We start from the raw sequence: 21,545 nt of genomic DNA, 5'->3' as shown, positions 1-21,545 counted from the left end.
GAGATCAGCAGGCCAGTGTGTGGCAGCTGGGTGAGCCAGGTTCCTCCCTGTCTCCCTGCCCTGCCTGCACCCACAGATGTGCTGGCAGCACTCCGCTTCCAACACCAAGCTTGGGGACGCAGGCAGCGTGCAGGCGCCAGATCACTTGTGCACAGATTAGTCACCTGCTCTCCTGAGCAAATGCAGTATATTTGTTTTCTTCCCTCAAGCAACAAGGGTTAGGTTGTCAGAGCTTTTCATAAGGGCCTTCAGACACTTTTTCTCTTAACTCTTTTAAGAGTATGAATGAGTTTGCAGTGATTTTTTGCAGTGTTCTTTAAATAAAGGGAAGTTATTTTATGAATGACAGAAATGAGAGGAAAAAATTACTCTGAGGTGTTTGACTCCATATACAACAAATATTTTTTTCCTCCAAATTTAGGAAAATGTAATTTGTTTTTGCATGAGAAAGTTGCTTATGTTTTCAGCAGGTTCCAGCCGTCTGTGTTTATAATTGAAGATTACTCGGCTGAACTTCTGAAGAGTATATAAAGTTTCCAATGTAAAACATCCTGTACATGATTAAATTTCTGGGAAAGGAATGGGGCTCCACACCGGCCTCAAGAACTGCCTTAGGGAGCTCCATTGCAGACCCTGGCTTTTGCTTTTCATGCTGTTACTCTGTGTGAATATTTGTTTTAACATAGAAAACCAAATAAAATGATCACATTAAAAAGTCTGTTTTAATACTGAACTTGACCACTTTTGTAATTGTATGATTTTATTTAAATATATCAGCTTTCAAACTCTTTTTTGAACCTCCACACCTTTCTTTGGATCTGTGATCAGGCCATTTGTAAGGCTACATATATGCCTAGGAGATTCAAGAATATTCTTTATGTCTCATCTATTATGTAATTGGCCTTTTATAGCTTAATTTTTCATTGAAGGTGTGTGTTACTTGCTTCAGTGTGTTGTGTTGGAAGAAATCTGACTTCAGGCAGTTTAAAAAGTACACGATGTTTCTTTCATACCATCATATTATACGCAGCAAAAACCTGTAAGCCAGACTTCAAAGTTGGAGGCTGACTTTAGTCAGCATGTAATGCCCAGATTTTCCTGGAGATACTGCCGTCTACACACTGGGGTCTTCATCTTGTGGCTCTATGGTGTATTTCTAGTCACTAAGACTGTGCTTTTGGTAAATGCTCTTGATTTGTGTTTTCATTTTCTTATGTACATAACTTTTGCCCTGAAGAAGAAATACTAATTTTTCAGAACTGTATCCCGTTGTTGAAATACATAGAAACAGTTGGTGTCTATAGAGAATGATGAAGGTTAGTCGTCTTTCATTAGGGGTTGCATGCCAGATTGGAGCTAGTGATCTAAATTATAAATACATTACACTTTGCAGATACATTTATTTTAAAGCAAAGCAAATTGAAATAAAAAGTTATACCAAAGTAAAAAACCTGCTTTTTTTGACCTCAGGCTGCCCTGACCCTTTGGTACATAAGGACTACAGGCACTTTCAGTTAAAAAGCATCTGAAAATGGGATTTAAGAAATATCAAAAATAATAGCTGTAAGATTTACAGTTAAATGGCACCTATAGACACTTCATTAAGGACAGTCACTACTGATGCTCAGGAAATAGGCATGGTTACAGATCAGTTCATCTTACTTTCTAAAGAAAAAAAGAAGTATGGAAGATAACGAAAGAAGATCAGTGTCAAACATGCACACTTTTTGTAACAATGTGTGCACTCCTTTCTACACTTTAGTTTTGTATTCTTACAATTTTTATAATAAAGAGGGAATTTTGCTTTTAGCATTTATGAAAGGAATTCCAGCAAGAGCAGTATGGAACTAGATAATAGCATTTAATGAGTAGCCCCAGTGGTGCCTGCATGGTGAAAAATAGCATCCATTCAGGAAGCACTGCAAGCTCAGTTCCCAGATAAATCCGTGGTTTTTTAAGTTATAGTCTCCGGTGTCAGGTCTGTTCTAGTAAATGAAGCGGGTCCAGCCCCTGCTCTCCGGCCTTGTAAGTGGTACAGCAGGGCTTGTGTCTGCATGGCTGAGCTCTCCCCTCTGTCCCCCAGACAGGGTGCAGCCTCTTGAGGGCAGTCCTGGGTCAGTGTTGTCCCTTGAACTGGGCTCATGTATTGCTTGGGAGCGCATGGGTTGCAATGGGCCATGGTCATGCTATGGGAAGGACTAGCAATTAAAGAGTCACAGGCCCTTGATCTGGCCTTCTGTACACTTCCAGCGTAGACACATCCAGTTATGTCTGGGCTTTTAGGTGAATTTCAGCAACCATGCAAAATGGGAAAGACACTGGTTAGGAAAAACGTAGATAAACTGTGTTTAGGTCAGGCAGCAGTCAGACAAGTGAGCAGGACTGTAGTATACACATGAAGGGTTTGAGAAAAGAAAACAAGCAAGGTTATTTCATGTAATGCTGTACCAAGGCTTGCCCAGACCACATGCAGACAGTTGTTTACAAATTTTGGCACCACCTAACAAGAATGATAAGTATTAGAAATGCTGCAGAGAGGGAAAGTGGTGATAGAGTTCAAAGGGGTGCATTTTGGGCACAAGTTTGAAGAAAAATGTTTTTTACTGTATTGTTAAAGAAATGTGGCGATCTGATCCAAAGGAGCCTTTGCTAGTGGTAAAATTTGTGCAAGGCCTTAATGATGCCTTAAGTTGTATACAGTTTAGAAGAGAGACCAAGGAGAAAATAGCAACTATTCCCAAACGAAAGAGGAACAGAGGCTGACGGTGAATGCAGTACCGAAAGAGTGTAGGTACACTGGGTGCTTCATGTGGGAGGAAGAGGAATAGAAGCTGCAGCAAAGAGCATGTCCCCAAAGGAAGCAGCAGTGTGACCGCTCCATAAATGCCAGATAAAGCGAGAGGCAGATTTTCCAGGGCCACAGTGCTTTTCTTTTGAAATATTGCTATAGTAACTCTGTATACTTTCAGAACTACTAAGCGGCTGTTTTTGGCAATGTGGCATAGCAGGGAGCAAGCTGGACTCCGGCCTGCTAAGTAACTGTTCTGATTTAGGACAAGGTTTAGAACTGGGATTATTTGCCATGTATGTATAGTTAGTTGAACACTAAGCTCCTAGCCAGCAGTGCATATGTCATCCCTCTTATGTTAAAACATGTTGCAGCTGGTCAGGTGCTGACATGAATACATTCCTTAAGGGGAGGAGCAGTGATGCCTCAATTTGCAGTAACACGTTGACTACCCTTGGGGAACGAATGAGAAAGAAACTAAATATTACACAGTGTTAAGCCTTAAAATGCTAGGGAATGTGTTTTGAATAAAGAGATTAGTTGTGTCTGCTGGTTTTGGCTTGCCATTTTGTAACTTGTAATTTATTGTTACCCAGCTTTAACAAAAAGAAAATGTGAGTTTGGTTGCATTGCTCCCCCCCCGCCACCTACCCCCTTCCCACCCACCTCATTGTTCAGAAGCATGGTTGTTACTGTTTTCAACAGGTTTTGTTACATAGAAGAAACGAACTTGGCATTAAGAATTGGTAATTTGGGAAAAGATAAACAGCATTCAGGATAATTAAAAATATTGACAAGCAGACATGCTTTTAACGTTACTTGCCAGAGTATGCATATACATATAACTAATGGGTTTAGAAACAAGTAACCTCAGCTGCAGTTTAATTGAATGCACTCAGAAAAATTCTGTGATGCCTCTTGGTAAAGTCTATATTAAAATAGTACTGGAAGCAGGCCTGCAATTTTAACATCTTGTGCTGTGGTGGTGGTTAGCCTTAGCGGGTATTAGATGGAAGACTTCGAGGCAGTTGGGTTGATTAATTTCAGATCTGGACTTAAAATGATCCCTGTGTATGTTGTGCTGGATTCTACTGCAAAGTAGCAGCTGAATGACAGATAACAGTTTTCTTTTTGCTATAACTGAGAAGAAAAAAATACTGGGATGAAATTAAAGCTTTTCTCTTGCTTAGACCAAATGGGAGTAAAGTGAAAAGTAAAGCTTTGGGTTGAAACGCCAGGGTTTTTTTCAGGTTTCATGTGTCTCTTACTCTTTGATCGGTAAAGACCAGGACACCTAAGGGTGTCAGAAGCCTTTATCCAAAAGGGTATGGTGTCTGAGCAGTGGTGGCATATGTGTCCACGATAAATTGGACAGGGAGAGGTCTTGGTCTTCTGACAATGCCTTTGGCAAATTCGTGGCACATGGAGAAATGGTTGCTTCCAAGGCAGGATGACACAAGGAGCCTTTGGGAAATCTTTTGAACTCATTGCAGTACCTCACCCTTCTTCCCTGTTGGTAACTGTGTTAATCCCACTGGGAAGCTAGTGTATCAGGCAGTCACTTCTGGGGTCTGGAGTAGTTTTCTCAGGGAGCAGAACAGAAAAATCATTTGGTTGGGTTTCTTCATTGTCTTTTTGGCATTCAGACACTCCAAGGAAAGGTACTTTATGGTTATTTCTTTAGATTGCACAGTGTGGGTTGACGTTAACAGCTGTGAGCCTCATTCCTATTTAAATGTTATCATAGGCAAAGAGTTGGCAAAGTTACTATAGAATTTTTGTAATACCAAAAACATCTCATATTACAAAGAGAATGTAAAATCTGGTTTTAAAGCTGGTAAAAGGACTGACTGAGATCCTTTCTAGTTTCATTCCTGTGTATACTGAACTTGAAATCTACATTGCAAACTTACTGCCAAGTTGTGATTAGGGTTCATTTGGCGTGGCTAAAGCTGAACTCGATGTTTAACTGATAGGTCTTTGATGTTACAGTGCCTCAGTTGTGTCTTTATCTAAATCAATTGGTATGGCAAGTTACAGGTAAAATTCTGCTATGTAAACAAAGGTAGGACAGGAGGTTTCAGTAGGTTTATTAAATGCTTTGCTTGTCAAATCAAGGACATGCACAATAGAAGGAATTATTTGAATTAGCTGTGTATACTGCTAGGGGCTAACTTAATAAGTTAGGGCACCTGAGGGCTTTTTTTTCCTTATTTTTAGTGCAGTTAAAACATTCATTCTTTTTCTACTGGAATTCTTGATATAACATGTTAGGATGTCTGAAGAATAGACAGGAAACATCCGTAAAAAGTGCGCCCTTGTCGCACCGTCACTTGCAATATTTTTTTCAGAATTATTCATCGTATCTGAAAACGTATATGAAATATTATGAAAAAGATACACAAAGGAGAGCTGAAGAGTTCAGATCACGTGAGAATTCTTCAGCTCTTGAGGGAATAAAAGGGCATGATTGTTCATCTTTAGAGAGCCCTTGAGTGAAATCTATAGAGGCACATAAAATCATGAATAGTACAAGCATTCCTGTCATACCAACACAGGAGAAGATAAAACCAAAACGAGTGTAATGATTTTGCATAATGATCATGCAAAATGCATTATCACAGTATGTTATTGAGGCTGGGGACCTGTGGACCTTGAGAAAAGTATATGCCACATATTTGAACAGACAATCTGCAGAGCTGTATTCAGCAGCATGCTTTTTGGTTTATCGCAGTTGTAAGGATAAAACTTTTCTATAATGACAGTTTTCAATTAGAAAATTGTTTGTATTTTCCCTGAATTCTGAAGTGTTGCCTAACTTCAGTGATGACACTGTTCAGCATCACCCAGTGGTTTGATGTGTTGGGATAATTATTTGTGTCACCATGTCATGTGTTAGTTGAAGATATTATTGTAAAGTCTATGGCTGAACAGTCATTTTAGTCTCACATTTGAGATTACATTAAATATTTTCCATATGTCCCCCCCAAAAGATATTTCTGAAAAGTAGTCAAATATTTATGTAAATTACTTCAAATAATTTGTGTCAATTGGCCAAGATAGAAGGATTTCATGCAGTACTTTTCACCTGCTTCTCACCTTTAAACTTCCAGTCAAGTGCTGAATGATGAGCTACCATGCATCTCCTTAATTACAGTAGTAAAATTTTGGTAGCCTTTTTGAATTTGTTTCATGTTAATTGAATGAGAAAGTCTTCAAGAAGTCCTAAGCAAAACTGCAATAATCATTGTTATCAAGTCAGTGAGAGCCAGTTAAGCAATTCTGCATTTAAGATGTACAGCATTGCTTTATTTTTCTGCAAGTTTCAGTCTCAAAACATGCATGTTTAGTGAGGCAGCACATTTCATGACAGCTTTGCAGTTATCTAAACTTCTACTCAGTACAGTCAGTGGATTTGGCTCGCTCCGAAGTAATTCTTAGGTTCTGGATAGCTTGCTAGATAGGTTGCACTGGATGCGTTGGCCAGATTTCCACCAACTATAATGAAATACATATAGACACTTGTATGTAGACACCTAAATTTCGGTGCCTGGATCTGGAGCTGAATCTTACCCCTTGTTACTTTCCTCATCCTCATATATATGTAATAGAGACCTTGTCATCTCATGGAAGTATAGAAGCTGGAGGCTCTCAAATCTTTCTCTGTTCTTTCTTGTCACATCTGGGTGAATCTGTTAAAAAGAACGAAAGCCATTCTTCCTAGAAGTTACAGTCTACAGTTACATGTCCTGTGAATGCTCAAGGCTGATTACTGATGATCAGACCTGGCTGTGCATTATTTCGTGTAAACCTTCTTTTCTGGCCAACTCCACTTAATAGTGTTGTAACTGTAGATTAGAAGTCCTGCTTGTCCATTGACTATTTCCTCTGAAGGACAGCTGCAGCCAGTTCTTTGTTTAGATACTCCATCACACTTAATGTCCATGATGTATCTTTCACGTTTAATTTTCTAGCTTTTCTACTCAAATGTTTGTGAGTAGTGTGCAAAACTATCCATCTAGCAGACATGTGAACCCAAGGACCAGTGCTAAGGAGCTTCAGGCAAAAATGGTCACCTGGTTCAGACATGTGATTCAAAACTTAGTTTTGCCAGTTGCAGACATTGGCATAGAAATTAGTGCTCACATTTTCTGTACTGAGAAACTCAATGAAGCTAGAAAACCTCCTCATGTGTGATTGTTGTACATAGATTCTTCTGAGACAAATACACAGTTTTGTAAGGGATCCAGAGCTTCTGAAAGGAGGGTAGCCTAGGGTATACTGGAAGATAGTGTTGACTCAGGAGTCAACATTGTACCTTCTTTCCTCAGCGTGGGGTTTTTGACACCAAGGAACCTGCTACAGAATCTTGTTCTGTGTGTCTATATTGTGGTCCTTGATTCTGATGATGGAGGAGATCTGTTCCTCCTTAATGCCACAAAGTCATACCTGCTTGCCATTTTTGAGCAGAAAACCTCCTCTTCTTCCTCTGTAAGAGATCAGACTATGTGGAAGGAAATCTGAATTACTCTGCTCCCTGAAACTTGCATTTCCAAGTTCTCTGAAACTGGGTTACTGAACCCAGCTAGTCCTCTGTGGCCTTTTTTTCCCCTAAGACATGGCATTTTTATATTGAAGCTCCCATGTGCCGATGGACAAAAAAATCAGGAAAATAACTGTGGTAGGCATATGCATTAGCAAAGGATACCTCCAACACTATAATTGGATCTCATGGTCATGACAATGTACAGAGCACTGCATCTGCAAACATTGGGCATCAGTAGAAATGTGTAGGTCACAAGGACAGTACGTGTTAGCTGAAGTCCAGGAGTCATTCTCATTGTGTTGATGCCTCCATCTTTATAAAGCAGGCTCTTCAGCAAGCTGTTTTGAACAAGACTTAGATTTGTACCTGACGTGGAGACAAATTCTTTAGTTAAAGTTGCCAAATATTGACTCTACATATAAGCTGGTGTAAATATTTTTCAACTTTTTTGAAACTGTTAAGAGATTGGTTAAATGGTAGGCATTACTATATAGTAGGTTAAATAATAAGTAGATTTTGTTTCATCATCTCATTTGTAGAGTTCCTGGGAAAGTAACAAGGAGACACATGTTAGAAGAGATGGAGCTAAAATATCTGTTTTACACGGACGTTTCCTATTTTCTGATTCCTTTCTTTGCAATCTTTCTGCTAATAACCAAATCTCTAGAGATGGTAGTCTATTTCTTGTTCTCCCTTCTGCAATATGTGTTGAATCCTATCTGTTTGAGAAGTCTCTCTATTCTTGTCTTTTTAAAATTTATTTTATGACTATGTATTCTGGCATGGTCTTTAATTTGTTCCAGTAGTCCTCCCATCCCTGAAAAACGTATGAGTCTGTCTGGCACCCATCCTTTTCTATTGTCTGTGAACAATGAAGAAAAGGATTTGTTTAATTTTTGTAGGCATTTTCTAATTACAGCAGTGGAAAAACTAACTGAGCTATAGTGACGTGTACTCTTCACTCTGCATCTTCAGTCATGTTTTCTCTGAGAGTTCTGCTTGAAACTCACTATATTAAAATTTCTGCTCAATGTAAACTAAGAAAGAAATACCCTTTTAGTATCAGGCAGTGTCCACAGTTCTGACTGAAACAGAGTTGTTCAGATTAAACAGCTTAGATGGTTCATGTAAATAAATTCAGGCTTGTCAGTTAGCCTCCTGAACCTGTTAACAGTATTTTCACATGGAATATTACACTGATGTATATATGTTTAACTTTATTAAAACATTGTTGTAACTTGGGCAACTGTCATCCAGGAACAGTGAAGAGAAGGATGTGGCCTCTTCACCATCGACTGGGAAAATAAAAGTTCAGTTAAATATCTTTTTCACTTTGAAATACCAAATGCCCTTCAAATCTAACCTTTTGTTTTAACGGGCAAATATTGTAGCTGTTAGTTGGATCTTGAACTCTTTTACTAGGTATTGGGTTCTGGCTGTGAGAAAGTCTACATGTGCCTAACTTTATTTAGTATGCACTACTCTTTCATTTCAAGGCATCTTCGCAGAGGAGAAAGCTTGCATTTGATCCATGTAACTTGCATTATAACCCCCTTCATTTCTTTATGCTGTTCTGCAGATATTGTTCACTTGCTTCTCTTTGTGGTGCTAGGTATTTTTCTTGAATTGATCATAATTTTGTCAGCTTCCTAATTGAAGTGGTATTAATCACACTTTTTTTTTTTTCTCACTTCTGATACAAATTGTGTCTAATTTCTAACACCTACACTAAGTTCTTGAATGGCAGGCACCAATCTTTTTATAAATGGAATGATTAATGACTCAAAATGTAGAAGCCAAACCCCTTGACTTAGGTGCGGCTGCAGCAGAAGCATTTCCTTTGCATGGAATGTTCCAACTCGGCTGGTGTTTGGGATGTTTGTGTGTGTGTTTTGATGGCAAGGGCCCAGCCCACTGAAAAATCTGCCATAAGATGACTCACAATATTATGACAGCAGGTAGAGTCATCATCTTTTATTTAAAGTGCATTTAATTTAATTTGTTCTTAAGTATGTATAAAACCACCTAATAGCACTATGCAAATTGATATAAATATATATTTATAATACATGACAAATAGCTTTTACAAAACCCATGTATTTTCTCTTTAGCCTTAAAAATAAAAATGTTTGCCATGATGGATGATGCTTTTAAGTCTAGTGTTTACTTCAATTAAGACAATTAAATAAATACATATTAGAAGGATACTCATCACAACTGCAATATAAGCAGTTAGTAGTTTTTCAGAATTCAAAGGAGAAATGAAATACTAAAGATACTGGAAAATATTTGTAAGCCTTTGTAATACAGCCCCACAACACTCACTGCACAATCTGTGCTCAGTAATACTGGATTCCCTTGATTCTTCATAGCAGCATGGTGATCAGTGATCACAGCACTGAAATCCGCGTGTGCATGCTCAAATGCAAATTCCCGTGTACCCAGTTAGTGGACAGGTATCTCAGCAAGCTTACAGCAGATAAAAACGACTTTTATTTTTATTTAGAATCATGAGAAAACACTCTTAAACAAAAGGAACAATGTGGCAATCAGTGATTTCCTGAGCCATGTTTTTTGGATGCATTTTTCTAGGGCTAAAAAAAGTCTTTTACTGAGCTCTGGGAGATAAACTCCCTTTTCCTGTGGCTTTGCAACATATCCCTCTACTATTTGGGAAGGGGAAAGGGTGATCTGCAGAGGGTGAAGGCTGCAAGCACCTGGCAGTGTCCACTTCCCATGGCCAGTACCAGGTGCTTTTGCATTCAAGTCATAATACCTGCCTTTTCTCTTTTATAAACCATCAGTGGGCTTGTTCTCAGCTGGCTGTTGAGCCTTCTTTCTGCTTCAAAAAACCGAAGGTGAGCAGTGTCAAGACAGAGACAAATGCTGTCTGCCATCTTCTGGAGTATTTTCTGGTAGATCAAGACTTTAGGTAAATATAGACCAGTTAATCTAGGCTGGTATGCTATGTGTTAAGTGTATAATTAACTGAAAACAGCAGTGTTCATTGCAATTTTCCCTGGTTCTTAAAGGAGAACTGGAATAACCCTGTGCTGGTAGGAGTTGCAGGGATGGGAAAGTATGTTTAAAAGCGGGGGAGGCATCCCACAGAGTGGTCTCTTCTTGAGCTGCGGCGTGAAGCCACAGCACCAATGTAAAATGATGTATTACGCAACAGCAGTTGTTTTTTATTGATTTTTACCTGTATCGCAGTGAGAAAAAGCTTACCTCTTCTTCGTCTTAATGAAAGCTTTATTCTAAGGAGATTATCATGTCAGTGTCTCTGCAGCTTGCAGCTCGTTTTCTGGGAATAGTCAAGGCTTTTACAACAACTTGTCCTTCTTGTTCTGAGAGTTAACAATCCAACAAGCAGCATAAGTGATTCTTGGGCCATTTTTATCAAGTGTGAAACAAATGTAAAGAAGGCAGGTGAAAAAAAATAACCAAAGCAACAGTGTACACTTATAGAAACCTGCTTCTCTTGTTAAAACTGTGCTGTGAAAGCAATCTTTACTACTCATACCGTCTCCATTATTGTGGCTGAAATAAGAGACTGGAGTGCTCTGTTTCCTTTTCTAGTATTATTTTTTATTTTTCATGGATTTTCTGTGCCGCTAAGAGCAACAAATGATACTGGTTTCATTGCGTTGTTTTCATTGCACTGAAATTCAAAGAATGGCATGAGCTTGGTCGTGCTGCCACTAAGCATATTGGAAGTGGAAACTGCCGCTGGTTTAGGAGGATTATGTTTCTTTTTACACCGTTCAAGTTTAATTATTAATTAAATGTTCTTTCAAGAAATAATAGGTGCAGTATTATTATCTGCCTTGTAGATTTGTCTTCTAAAGAGCACAAGGAAACCAGTGATTCTAAATGGCTGAAAAGAAATACATTTTTATTTACAGTGCCCCTGTAGTTAATTCAAAGACAAGCTTGTATTGAGTTTCCCAAAGTTAAAACCATTTTGTGATCAAGGGAATTTGGGGTGTTGCCAAATGAAATGTTATCATTCATTTTGGACAACATGATATTTAACAGTTTTGTTTCTCTCTGATGCAATTATTTAAAGCTTCTGCTAGGTAAAACTAAGAAAATAGTTTCTCTAGAAACAAAAATGAGAAAATTTAAGGACTGAATTGGTCACTAAAGCTTATATGTCATATTTTTTTCTTTGGGGTTTTTTTTTTTTAGGGTTTTTTCAGTGTGGGTCTGGTTTTTAGTAGCAAAGTAAGCAAAGACCCTTATGACTCTAGTTGGCTTCAGTGGGATGAGTTTTTGCTCAGCATCTTTGAAAATCCCTTCTTCCTTTTATTTGTTACGGCTAAGAGGATTTGCAGTGCTGAAAGAGGCAGACAGTAACATGCTCTGCCCTGAGAATCGCAAGATCTAAAAGCCAAGCACCACATATCAAACCTAAAGGACGATATTAATTTTGAAGTTTTAAATTAATTTAAAACATTAAAGTAGTGATGTTGGTACAGGATAATACGTATGGGCCTTAAAAATGTTTTTAGGTAAGATTGGCTTTAGATGAGTATTCCATTAAAACAAGAGTATTGTGGCTGGCAATGGAGTTTAGCAGGATGAAGGTGTGAAGGTGTAAGTGCATGCGGCTGAGGGTTTTCTACAAGACAACTGACAGCAATGTTTATCTGAAAGCAGGGCTTCAACGCGGTTTGAACAAGACTTCTTTAAAGCCCAGTAAGAATACTTGTCTTCCTGGTTAAAGTGATGTTTTTGTGACTGAACTTGTTTCTGTATGGGTTCTGACATGCAGTGAAGACTTTGATGCAGAATGACTAAAAACTTGTAAAGGCGGTAGAAATGAACTTCCTCATGCAAATGAGTCCTAAGAGAAAAGCGTGTTTAACCTCCTCAAGGGCAATGGAAAGGACAAGGTGCGATAATATAATGGCAATGCACATGAATAAATGTGCATAAGAAAATAGAGAGAGATATATAAGGGATGGCTAGAAACTAGCTTGTGGATGAAGAATTGACAGTGTTATAGTTGCCTGGTCCTTGTATTTCACACTGACCTCAGCTTGTTCACATGATTTTAAGGAAGTCCTTTTTTAATGAAAACTCTGTTGCTGTATCCATCCATGCTCTTGGTTTGATTTACTGATACAGCAGTGGTTTAAAATTGGTAAAGAGCTGTAATCAAGTGCTACTGTTTTTATTTGACAGGCCGGACCTGATAGACATGAATACCGTTGCTGTTCAAAGCAACCTTGCAAATTTAGAACATGCTTTTTTTGTAGCAGAAAAACTTGGTGTTGCCAGACTTCTGGATCCTGAAGGTAAGATAACTGCAAAGGGCTTTGTTGCAAAACCCCTAACTTTAAAATAAAATCCAGTCTGCCTGCAAGTTGTAGGATATTTGTGGGCATTCTTACAACTACGTGATAAAGTGCTGTTCTGTCTTGCTCTTTTAGACGTTGATGTTTCCTCGCCTGATGAGAAGTCAGTAATAACTTATGTGTCATCACTTTATGATGCATTTCCCAAAGTACCAGAAGGTGGTGAAGGCATCAGTGCAAATGTAAGTAGGAGAAAAATACTTGTGCGGTGTGTGAGTTTCATTAATACAATTCTTGACTTCAGCTCCCAAATGTTACCTGGATCTCCCATAGGACTGCTGTAACATTTTCCTGTGACATGATTTTCTAGGTTGAGATTTTAGAGGCTTAGCAGGTATTTTATGTTCTGAATATGAAAATATTTGTGCAAAGAAATTAACTAAAAACAATATACATGAAGTTGGAGAAAGATAGATAGAGTCAAAGTTCTTACTTTTCAGTTGTGGGCCTATAAATGGTGCCTCTCTGATTCTTACCAATTTGACGTCTATTAAACTAGAAAATTTTGTGGTTTCAGTGGAATTATTTGGGACCAAAACTGAAGAGTGAAATCATGTATTTGGAAGCTTTAAGTGAGCTGTAACGAGCAAGTAAATATTGTTTCAGAATTGCAGGGTTTAGAAATCTCTTTTCTATGTGTTTGAAGACCTCAGGCTTCGAAGATAAAGCAAAAATAATCAGGTGATTATCTTCTGATCTGTAACCTGGCTTGTGCTTTGGTAGGATGTTGAAGTCAAATGGGTTGAATATCAGAATATGGTGAACTACCTCATGCAGTGGATCAGACACCATGTCACGATAATGTCTGACAGAGCATTTCCCAACAATCCTGTGGAATTGAAGGTGAGGTGTGGCATCTTAAATTCCCTTGTTGGAATGACACTTTATCCTACTGAAAGCATGCTTACACAAATGAAGTAGGTTTTGATTTATACAATCAAATCATCTGTAGAACAGTACTACTCCTTAACCTTTTCAAAGTAACAATAAATACATTTCTAACATAAGAGCAATCAAAACCAAATCTTCAGCTTGTCACTGATCATTTTTCATAGAACTGAAGTAGAACAATATAAGAACGTAAGCTTATGAAGAATATTAGAAGAGCGTTTGGAGAGTAAGATTATATTCATTGCAAGTGAAAGTTGATGATGGTTTTTGTGTTTCTGTAGGCACTTTATAATCAATATTTACAGTTTAAAGAAACAGAAATTCCACCAAAGGAGACAGAAAAATCGAAAATTAAACGTCTATATAAGCTGCTAGAGGTAAGTTTTAACATGCATTGAAATGTATAGAAGTTCCTTTCTGTGGCTTAAAATAACAAATATGTATGAATTTTTAAGGTCTGGATAGAATTTGGACGGATCAAACTTCCTCAAGGCTACCATCCAAATGATATAGAAAAAGAATGGGGAAAGCTTATTATTGCCATGCTGGAAAGAGAGAAGACCCTTCGGCCTGAAGTGGAGAGGTATGCTAGTGAACACTTGACGGGCTTGGTTAATATATATTCTGTTGTTTTAACCCATACTGAAAATTTGTAAATGTTTTCTTCCATGATAACATCCACATTATTTTTCTAGATCCAGTAATTCTGCCTTTGTTCAGGCCTGAAGTCTTTATCTGCTTTATAGAAGCAGGTCCAGATGGAATAGTCTCAGAAGGTCATAATGAATAGTATCTGTGCTTCAGGTCATCAAAGCACTTAAAACACGAATATAACCACCTTATTTGTACAAATTGGTCAGAGCCAAGTTCATATCACTTTGCTGTCTCACTTGGACTCTTATTTCATATAAGCAATACCCTTATCCTTTACATGAAATGTATATTTCACTTGGTGCACAGCATTATGGGCTAATGTCCTGTTCTGAGGTTGTTTAAAAGTTGGTTGTGCTCAAGAGCACACAAAGTTTTTAGATGTGCAAAGCGCATAGTAGTCTTCCATGGTAGTAGGATGTGTGACACTGTTTTGTACATCGCTAATAACATACAGAGCGTGTTTAAAATCTTGATGCAGTCTTTGAGCATTTCTGCTTTTTAATGGTACCTCTTTTGAGTTCTGTGGCAGGCAGAGATGCTATCCATTCATTAATTCAAAAAGAACTTTTATTTAGTTCTTAAGTTAAATGATTCTTTGGGCTTCTACCTGCAGCTAGGTATAGTCACTTGGGTCTGGATTCATTCTGCTTAACTTTAAGCACCCAGACGAGACACCTAAGATCTGAATCACTTTCTAGAGAGTCCTGGCACTGACTTTCTGGTGACAATAGCATGATCATTCTCTCTGGTTTAGGTACCTGAAATTAAGCGTGAAGAATCCAGACCATTGTCTAGGAAGTCCTCAGAAAGACAGATTTTAGCAAGAGAAGGTCCCAAAGGCAGTCAGAGTTTATTAAATGTGTCATGCTTAGAAAAGCAAGAGCATGACTGAAATGGCAGATTCAATGGGAGGTGCTGATTCACAGCATCCTGCTGTGAAAGAAGTTCCTATAGAGGAGGGCAAAGTTGTCCCCACCATGCAGGGCAGAACACTGGAAAGCAGCAGCAGAAATACAGCCTGATAGATCTTACAGGTTAATCTGTCCTGACCTGCCAAAGGCAAAGTTGGTACCTGCCTTCGCCAAAAGGAATTGTATTCATGCTTGCAGAAAGCTGGATTATCTTTGTAGTTTATTTCTTCTTTATTCAGATGGACTGAGCACAGGTAAATACAAATAAACAAAACCTCCTTCCCATATTTCAGGATTGGTAAACACAAAGTGACAGATGGTATGGTGATTGTCCCTATGTGTGGTGGTCACTGCAAAGTGAGGGAGAAGTTGATTAAGTGATTCTGGCTTAGTGATCAAGTTAAAATTGTCAGTTGATCTGGACACAAGAACTTCATCTATGTTTGTTGTATGGGTTACTAGTGCATCTCACTAATAGGCGGTGCTGATACAGCTCCTGAGGTGGGATTTGGTTGTGGCAAAAATGTGACCTCAGCTAATATTGAAATTTGGCAAGTACTAAAACTTTGCCTGCAAGTCTGGTGAATATATCTGAAAGTATCAACACAGATAGACAACATGTGGCCAGATTGGTGTGTGGGATCAAAATTAGTATCATGTCAGTGAGTAGGGTGCCAAACTGAGCTCTAGTCTGCAAAACTAGCAGAGTTTGGAATTACTGCAGGGGTGTGTCTATGCCTTTGCTGTGCTCTTCTGCGTAAACAGAGTCATCTTATGGTATGGGTGTGGTTTTCAGGAGGTCCTAAAAGCAGGGGGTGAAATACTGAAAAAATCACTCCTAGCCCACATTCTGAGTTAAACTTAAGGGCAGTGATCAGATTTTTCTTACTTGTTTTGTGGTCAAAACAGCAAGAAGCAATTAGCTCTGAATGTGGAAGAAGCTGAAGGGAAATTTGCAGGAGGACAGATTAGTGGGACAGGGCAGTTAGTAAACATGCCTACTTGTACAGTGGAGTAATGATGGTGGGTTGGATGGTGTACAGGTGTCTCAAATTAAATTATTATGAGCTGAATAACCATAACATTTCCCCAGTTTCATTGTGCAGTTCCATTTGAAGGAAAAGGCATCAGCCCAAGCTGGAGGTGTTTTGTACCGTACCGTGGAGCACGGAGTTCTCACTTCACTCCTTTTTGAAACTTTTTATTGAAGAGTCTGAGAAACACTGCAAAGACTTCTTTAAGTTCTTATTTGGCTTAGAGACATTTAGTGACACTTAAATAAAATATTTGGTGTGTTAGTTTCCTAGAGACGCCCTAATGTTGCTGCCTAGTCTGTACTTGCAAAGCTTTAATGCAAGGTAGGGAAGCCAAAAGCAAGGTAGTGTACATAGCCCCAGGTAAAATCCTTTGAAGAGCTGGCAGAATATTAATTGCTGGGTTTTGAATATGCGTATTGAAGCCTATTTAAAGGAGTGCTAGGTGCTTCAAAAGCCAGTAGTGAAATTTCATCCCTAGAAGCTGTACATTTTGTAGGACTTCTATCTTTTCATTTTTCAGCAAATGTAAACAGCCAGAAGGACTGTGCTCTGGATGTAAAAATGAATAGCAGTAGTTACAGCTATCATAGCAGTGATTCACTGTTTAGCAGCAGTACTAGCGCTCGAACCAGCGTTGACTCTAACGAGACTTTTCTTTCTGTTAATTGTGGTCCCACACTGGTTAAATCTTGCATAAGCTTTGGTAATGGCACCTTAGAAGGCAACAGGTAACTTGGCATATGTATTTGTGCTTTGTGTTAGATGCTGAGTGTTTGTTTTTAAAGTCATGCAACATGTATAGTAAATATAAATAACATTAATACTTACTTATTTTTCTGAAATGCTCTGGTACCACCTAGGTTGGAAATGCTGCAGCAGATTGCAAACAGAATTCAGCGGGACAGCCGGAGCTGTGAGGACAAACTAATACTTGCCCGGAATGCTCTGCAGTCTGTAAGTCAGTCGGTGATTTTACTTGTCTATGTTCATGAGTTTACTGCATTGGAATGGCTAATTAAAAAAAAAAAAAATCTTTAGGATTTTTGAGTGCATACTTAATAGCTGCTACCTTTATTTTCATTGTACTATTATTTTTAATTTAGCATTTCTTCAAGAAAATACTGAAAATTGCCTAGAGCGAGTTCTGTTAGATTGGTTTTTTGTCAGTAGTTAGATAAAATGCTTCACAATTGTTTCAAGATCAGACGTTCTTACCAAAAAATAGGATTCTTGCAGCTCATTTCTCTTTGGTTTAGCTGCAGGGCTTAATGGCTTTCTCTTATTTATTCAGGACACCAAGCGATTAGAATCAGGGCTCCAGTTTCAACATGAAGCAGAGATAGCTGGGTATCTTCTTGAATCTGAGAACCTTCTTCGCCAGCAAGTGATTGATGCCCAAATTCTTATTGATGGAAAATACTACCAGGCAGACCAGCTTGTGCAAAGGTACTTTACTGTGTATTTATATGAAAAAATAAATGTCCAAATATGAATACCCATTATGGAAAACATTTTCAAATCTTTATGTCTATGGATAAACTTCTCAATCTGTCACTGGCCACTCAAATAAAGATTATCAGGTATTCTGGTGGGTACATTGCCCACAAACATTGTTGAAGACAAGAGGAGCTGTTTGTAGTCATCTGTGAAAATTAAGTCATTCACTAGAACATGACTTAAATGTTCAGTATTTACCAGATATCTGAGTGTAAAGATGTTGTCTTGTTTTATTGCACCTAAAATACTTTCAGAATTCACTAATTTTGATTTTAAAAATGGAGGCGACATTTCTGGTGATAGCTGTAGGTGTCTTAACAGGTAATAGGCGGGGGTAACATTAGCTTATATGTGGCAGTGTGTACAGTCTTCGCAGAAAGATGCATTTAAACAGCATAATTCTGTTTTATGAAGAAGTGGCTCCAAAGTTGTTCAGGATTTGTCCTGGACTGGGTGAGATCAAGCACATAACAGCTCCTTGGGTGTGAATTGCAAGTGTTTGATCTACTACAACATGTAGTATCTTGTAAGATTTCTGCTTTGCTGATTGTTCCCTGGAATTGTGTATGGTGCATGCTAGTACCCATGCCATGCTGATTTTCTGGTCATTGCCTGAATTCTGCATCTATTATCTGTATTTATAGAAGTATAGGCTGACATAGCCTATACTTTCTGATATAAATGCTTATTTATAAATACTTAAGTACAACTGAAATATGAGAGATTATGTGAATTCATATTGCTTTTCAGTTCAGCATGATAAACCTTAATCATAAACATTCACTGAATTTTTAAAATTATTTATTTATTTTCTTTTATTTTAATAGAGTTGCAAAACTTCGTGATGAACTGATGGCCATACGGACCGAATGTTCTTCCGTGTACAACAAGGGGCATGCACTGACAACAGAGCAGACTAAGCTGATGATATCAGGAATAACTGAAAGCTTAAACTCAGGATTTACAACAAACCTAACCCCTGAATTAAATGCTGCAATGACCCAAGGTTTAACACCTGCTTTAACTTCTTCCAGCTTGACATCTGGCCTTTCATCAGGTCTTACTTCCAGACTGACACCAAGCATCACTCCCACTTACGCACCAGGCATCCCACCACGGTTAATTCAAAGTTATGTGACAGGAGTAGACAGTGGGACTCTGCAAACACTCAAACTGATGCAAATCAGAAAACCTCTCATGAAATCAGCTTTTGTGGATCAGAATTTAACAGAAGAAGAGGTGAACATTAAATTTGTCCAGGACCTATTGAACTGGGTAGAAGAAATGCAGGTAGCGATGTTTACGGAAACAGTCTGTTTCTAATAGTTACATTTACCCCTTGTAGACCATGGCTAATTTTTCCTTCTTGTTTGTAAGGTGCAACTTGATCGAGCAGAATGGGGTTCAGATTTACCAAGTGTTGAAAGCCATTTAGAAAATCACAAAAATGTCCACAAAGCTATTGAGGAGTTTGAATCCAGCCTCAAAGAAGCTAAAATCAGTGAGGTACACCACCATATTCTTTAATTCTTTGGTTACTTTCTTACTGGGTGACCCAGAAACTAATGTTGAATTTTAGAACTGTGTTTGGGTTTCACAGTCTTACTTTTGCTTCTGGTATCTAGATGACATATCATGAAATCAGGATATCTAATGGTTTAACATATCTAACCTTTTTGTTGCCTTTTGACCTCATATACCAAATACAGATCCAAATGACTGCCCCTCTTAAACTCAGTTATGCAGAAAAATTGCACAAACTGGAGAGTCAGTATTCAAAACTCTTGGTAAGTTTGTTATACCTCTTCGATGTTCAGCGTTTCAGTGTACGTCATCTTTGATAAGGGATAGGCTTTAAATTCTGATTTTTGTAAATCTTTCTTTTTTCTTTTTAATAAAGAACACATCAAGAAATCAAGAAAGGCATCTAGATGCTCTTCACAATTTTGTGTCCCGTGCTACTAGAGAGCTGATATGGCTGAATGAAAAAGAAGAGGAAGAGGTTGCATATGACTGGAGTGAAAGAAACGCCAATATAACAAGAAAAAAGGAATACCATGCAGTATGTATTGCTAGTATAATCCAGAGGGAATAATTAAATAATCTTCAAGAATTTAAGAAATTTCTAAAATGTTTCTATCTTTTTTTGTCTGGAAAAAAGGAATTAATGAGAGAACTTGATCAAAAAGAAGTCGTTATTAAATCAGTACAAGAAATAGCTGAGCAATTGCTTCTTGAAAATCACCCAGCCAGGCTAACCATTGAGGTAAGTTAGTAAAAACAGCACACAAACAAGAAAATAGTTTTGTGATTTGATAGACCTTAGGTTTTGGGGGGAAAAGAAGGGAAGTGCTAACTCACAGGAAATTAAACTAGACTATGAATAATGGGGCCTTTTTTTTAGCTCTTCAGCATCTCTGTTGTATCTGTCTTCCAGTTTCCAAAAAGTAAAAACTCTTCTGTAAAGTTATGGTTACATCTTGGGTTGCTTAGATAAAATCCCCTTAAAGTCTACAATTAAAATTTGCAGAGTTGGTCTGTACAGATGTTTCTAGTCATGTATGCAGCTTCTATAGTTATTGATGCAAATTGGATTGGCAAACTGAGGGCACAGAATAGTCCTTGTGTGGTTTCTCTCCTGTTGGATCGAAAGAACTTTCAGTAGAGCTGTTCTAGTCACTTACTATATGTACAGGTTCCTGTTATGGTTTAGGGTTGGTTTCATAACTTACTTGTTGGTGAATTATGAAACTTGTTTGGATGCTAAAAATCTGATCAGGTGATGTGATTTGCTTCAGGCTTGAATCAAGCTCTATATTGTAGGTAAATGGTTTACAGAAAATTTATTGTAGCTGTTGTGGGGTCATAGCAAGTCTCCAAAGGAGAACGTAAATGCTTTTCCCTGTAGATCTTCAAGAAAAGGGTAAATACAGACAGTGGGTGGTAAAAATGGAAACAATAAAAAGCTGTTTTATTATATAAGAATGAAAAAACAGTCAGGGAGGATGAATTTTTATGGTTCTTCAGGTCAGTGAGTTTATATCTGCAGAAATTGGAAACATGAAGAAAACTCCTCCCTTCCTTCCTTCTTATGACATATACTTTGAATAATAACTGACTTTTTCTGTAATGTAGGGGATTCTATTATTTAAAAGTATATGCTGTTCTAATGGGTTCTTATCAGTGTAATATACTTAATATATGAATATATTAAAGATACATATCATGAAACCAGGCCATCGCAGTGAAGATGACTCTGCAGGTTATGATGTCTGCAGTAATGCTATATTGGGACATTTTAAAGGGGGGGGGGGGGGGAAGGGTGGGCGGGGAGTTTATGCCTTTTCTGCAGAAGAATCCATGCATTAATGCATCAGTTTGAAATCCATTGAAGCCAATGGAAAAACTCTTTTGAATTCCCTGAGAATCATACGGAATTGAAAAATTGAGACTTTTGGCTCATTTCACAAAGTCGAGAGTACCCTCTGCTGGTGAACACTCCTGGAGTGCATCTCTAGTGGCAGCACCGTGCAGACAATATGGGAGACATCATTCGAGTAGGGTTACATTCTTTAAATTCCTGTGCAACTGTACACAAAGTTATAGGTTGCAGAGAGTCCTGATTAATTATTGTGCATTCAGTGTTACTTTAATATCTGATTTGTATGCAGGCAAGAATCCAGCTGTTTTGATTGAGTAAATAGAGACACAGAATGGTAGGTGACCTTAGGCTGGAGGAACCTCAGAGATGTAGTCCAGCCCCTGTTTAAAGCAGTGTCAGGGCTTTGTTCAGCTGAATTCTGAATGTGCCCAAGGATGTCGATTTCACATCCCTTCTGGGTGTGTTTTCTGATGTTT

At 38.2% G+C, this 21,545-nt stretch overlaps 1 protein-coding gene across 15 annotated transcripts in view; it reads left to right on the top strand.

The window, feature by feature from the left end:
• DST (dystonin) overlaps nt 1–21,545 on the top strand; it is a 316,607-nt gene that overhangs the window by 150,681 nt on the left and 144,381 nt on the right. For 13 of the 15 annotated variants that reach the window (XM_052809218.1, XM_052809204.1, XM_052809202.1 and 10 more), the window contains 12 exons: nt 12,525–12,637; nt 12,773–12,879; nt 13,421–13,540; nt 13,870–13,965; nt 14,044–14,171; nt 17,051–17,144; nt 17,482–17,636; nt 18,515–18,977; nt 19,065–19,193; nt 19,397–19,474; nt 19,588–19,749; nt 19,849–19,953. In XM_052809218.1, coding sequence (XP_052665178.1) covers nt 12,525–12,637; nt 12,773–12,879; nt 13,421–13,540; nt 13,870–13,965; nt 14,044–14,171; nt 17,051–17,144; nt 17,482–17,636; nt 18,515–18,977; nt 19,065–19,193; nt 19,397–19,474; nt 19,588–19,749; nt 19,849–19,953 — 1,750 coding nt within the window. Of the gene's footprint in view, nt 1–12,524; nt 12,638–12,772; nt 12,880–13,420; nt 13,541–13,869; nt 13,966–14,043; nt 14,172–16,653; nt 16,919–17,050; nt 17,145–17,481; nt 17,637–18,514; nt 18,978–19,064; nt 19,194–19,396; nt 19,475–19,587; nt 19,750–19,848; nt 19,954–21,545 lie in introns of those variants that run through there. The other 2 variants (XM_052809217.1, XM_052809216.1) reach the window with 2 other exon arrangements.

Source organism: Harpia harpyja, chromosome 15 (genome assembly GCF_026419915.1).
Source record: "Harpia harpyja isolate bHarHar1 chromosome 15, bHarHar1 primary haplotype, whole genome shotgun sequence".
NCBI lineage: Eukaryota > Metazoa > Chordata > Aves > Accipitriformes > Accipitridae > Harpia > Harpia harpyja.
Note: the sequence above shows the minus strand (reverse complement) of the source record. Positions and strands in the feature narration are given on the sequence as shown.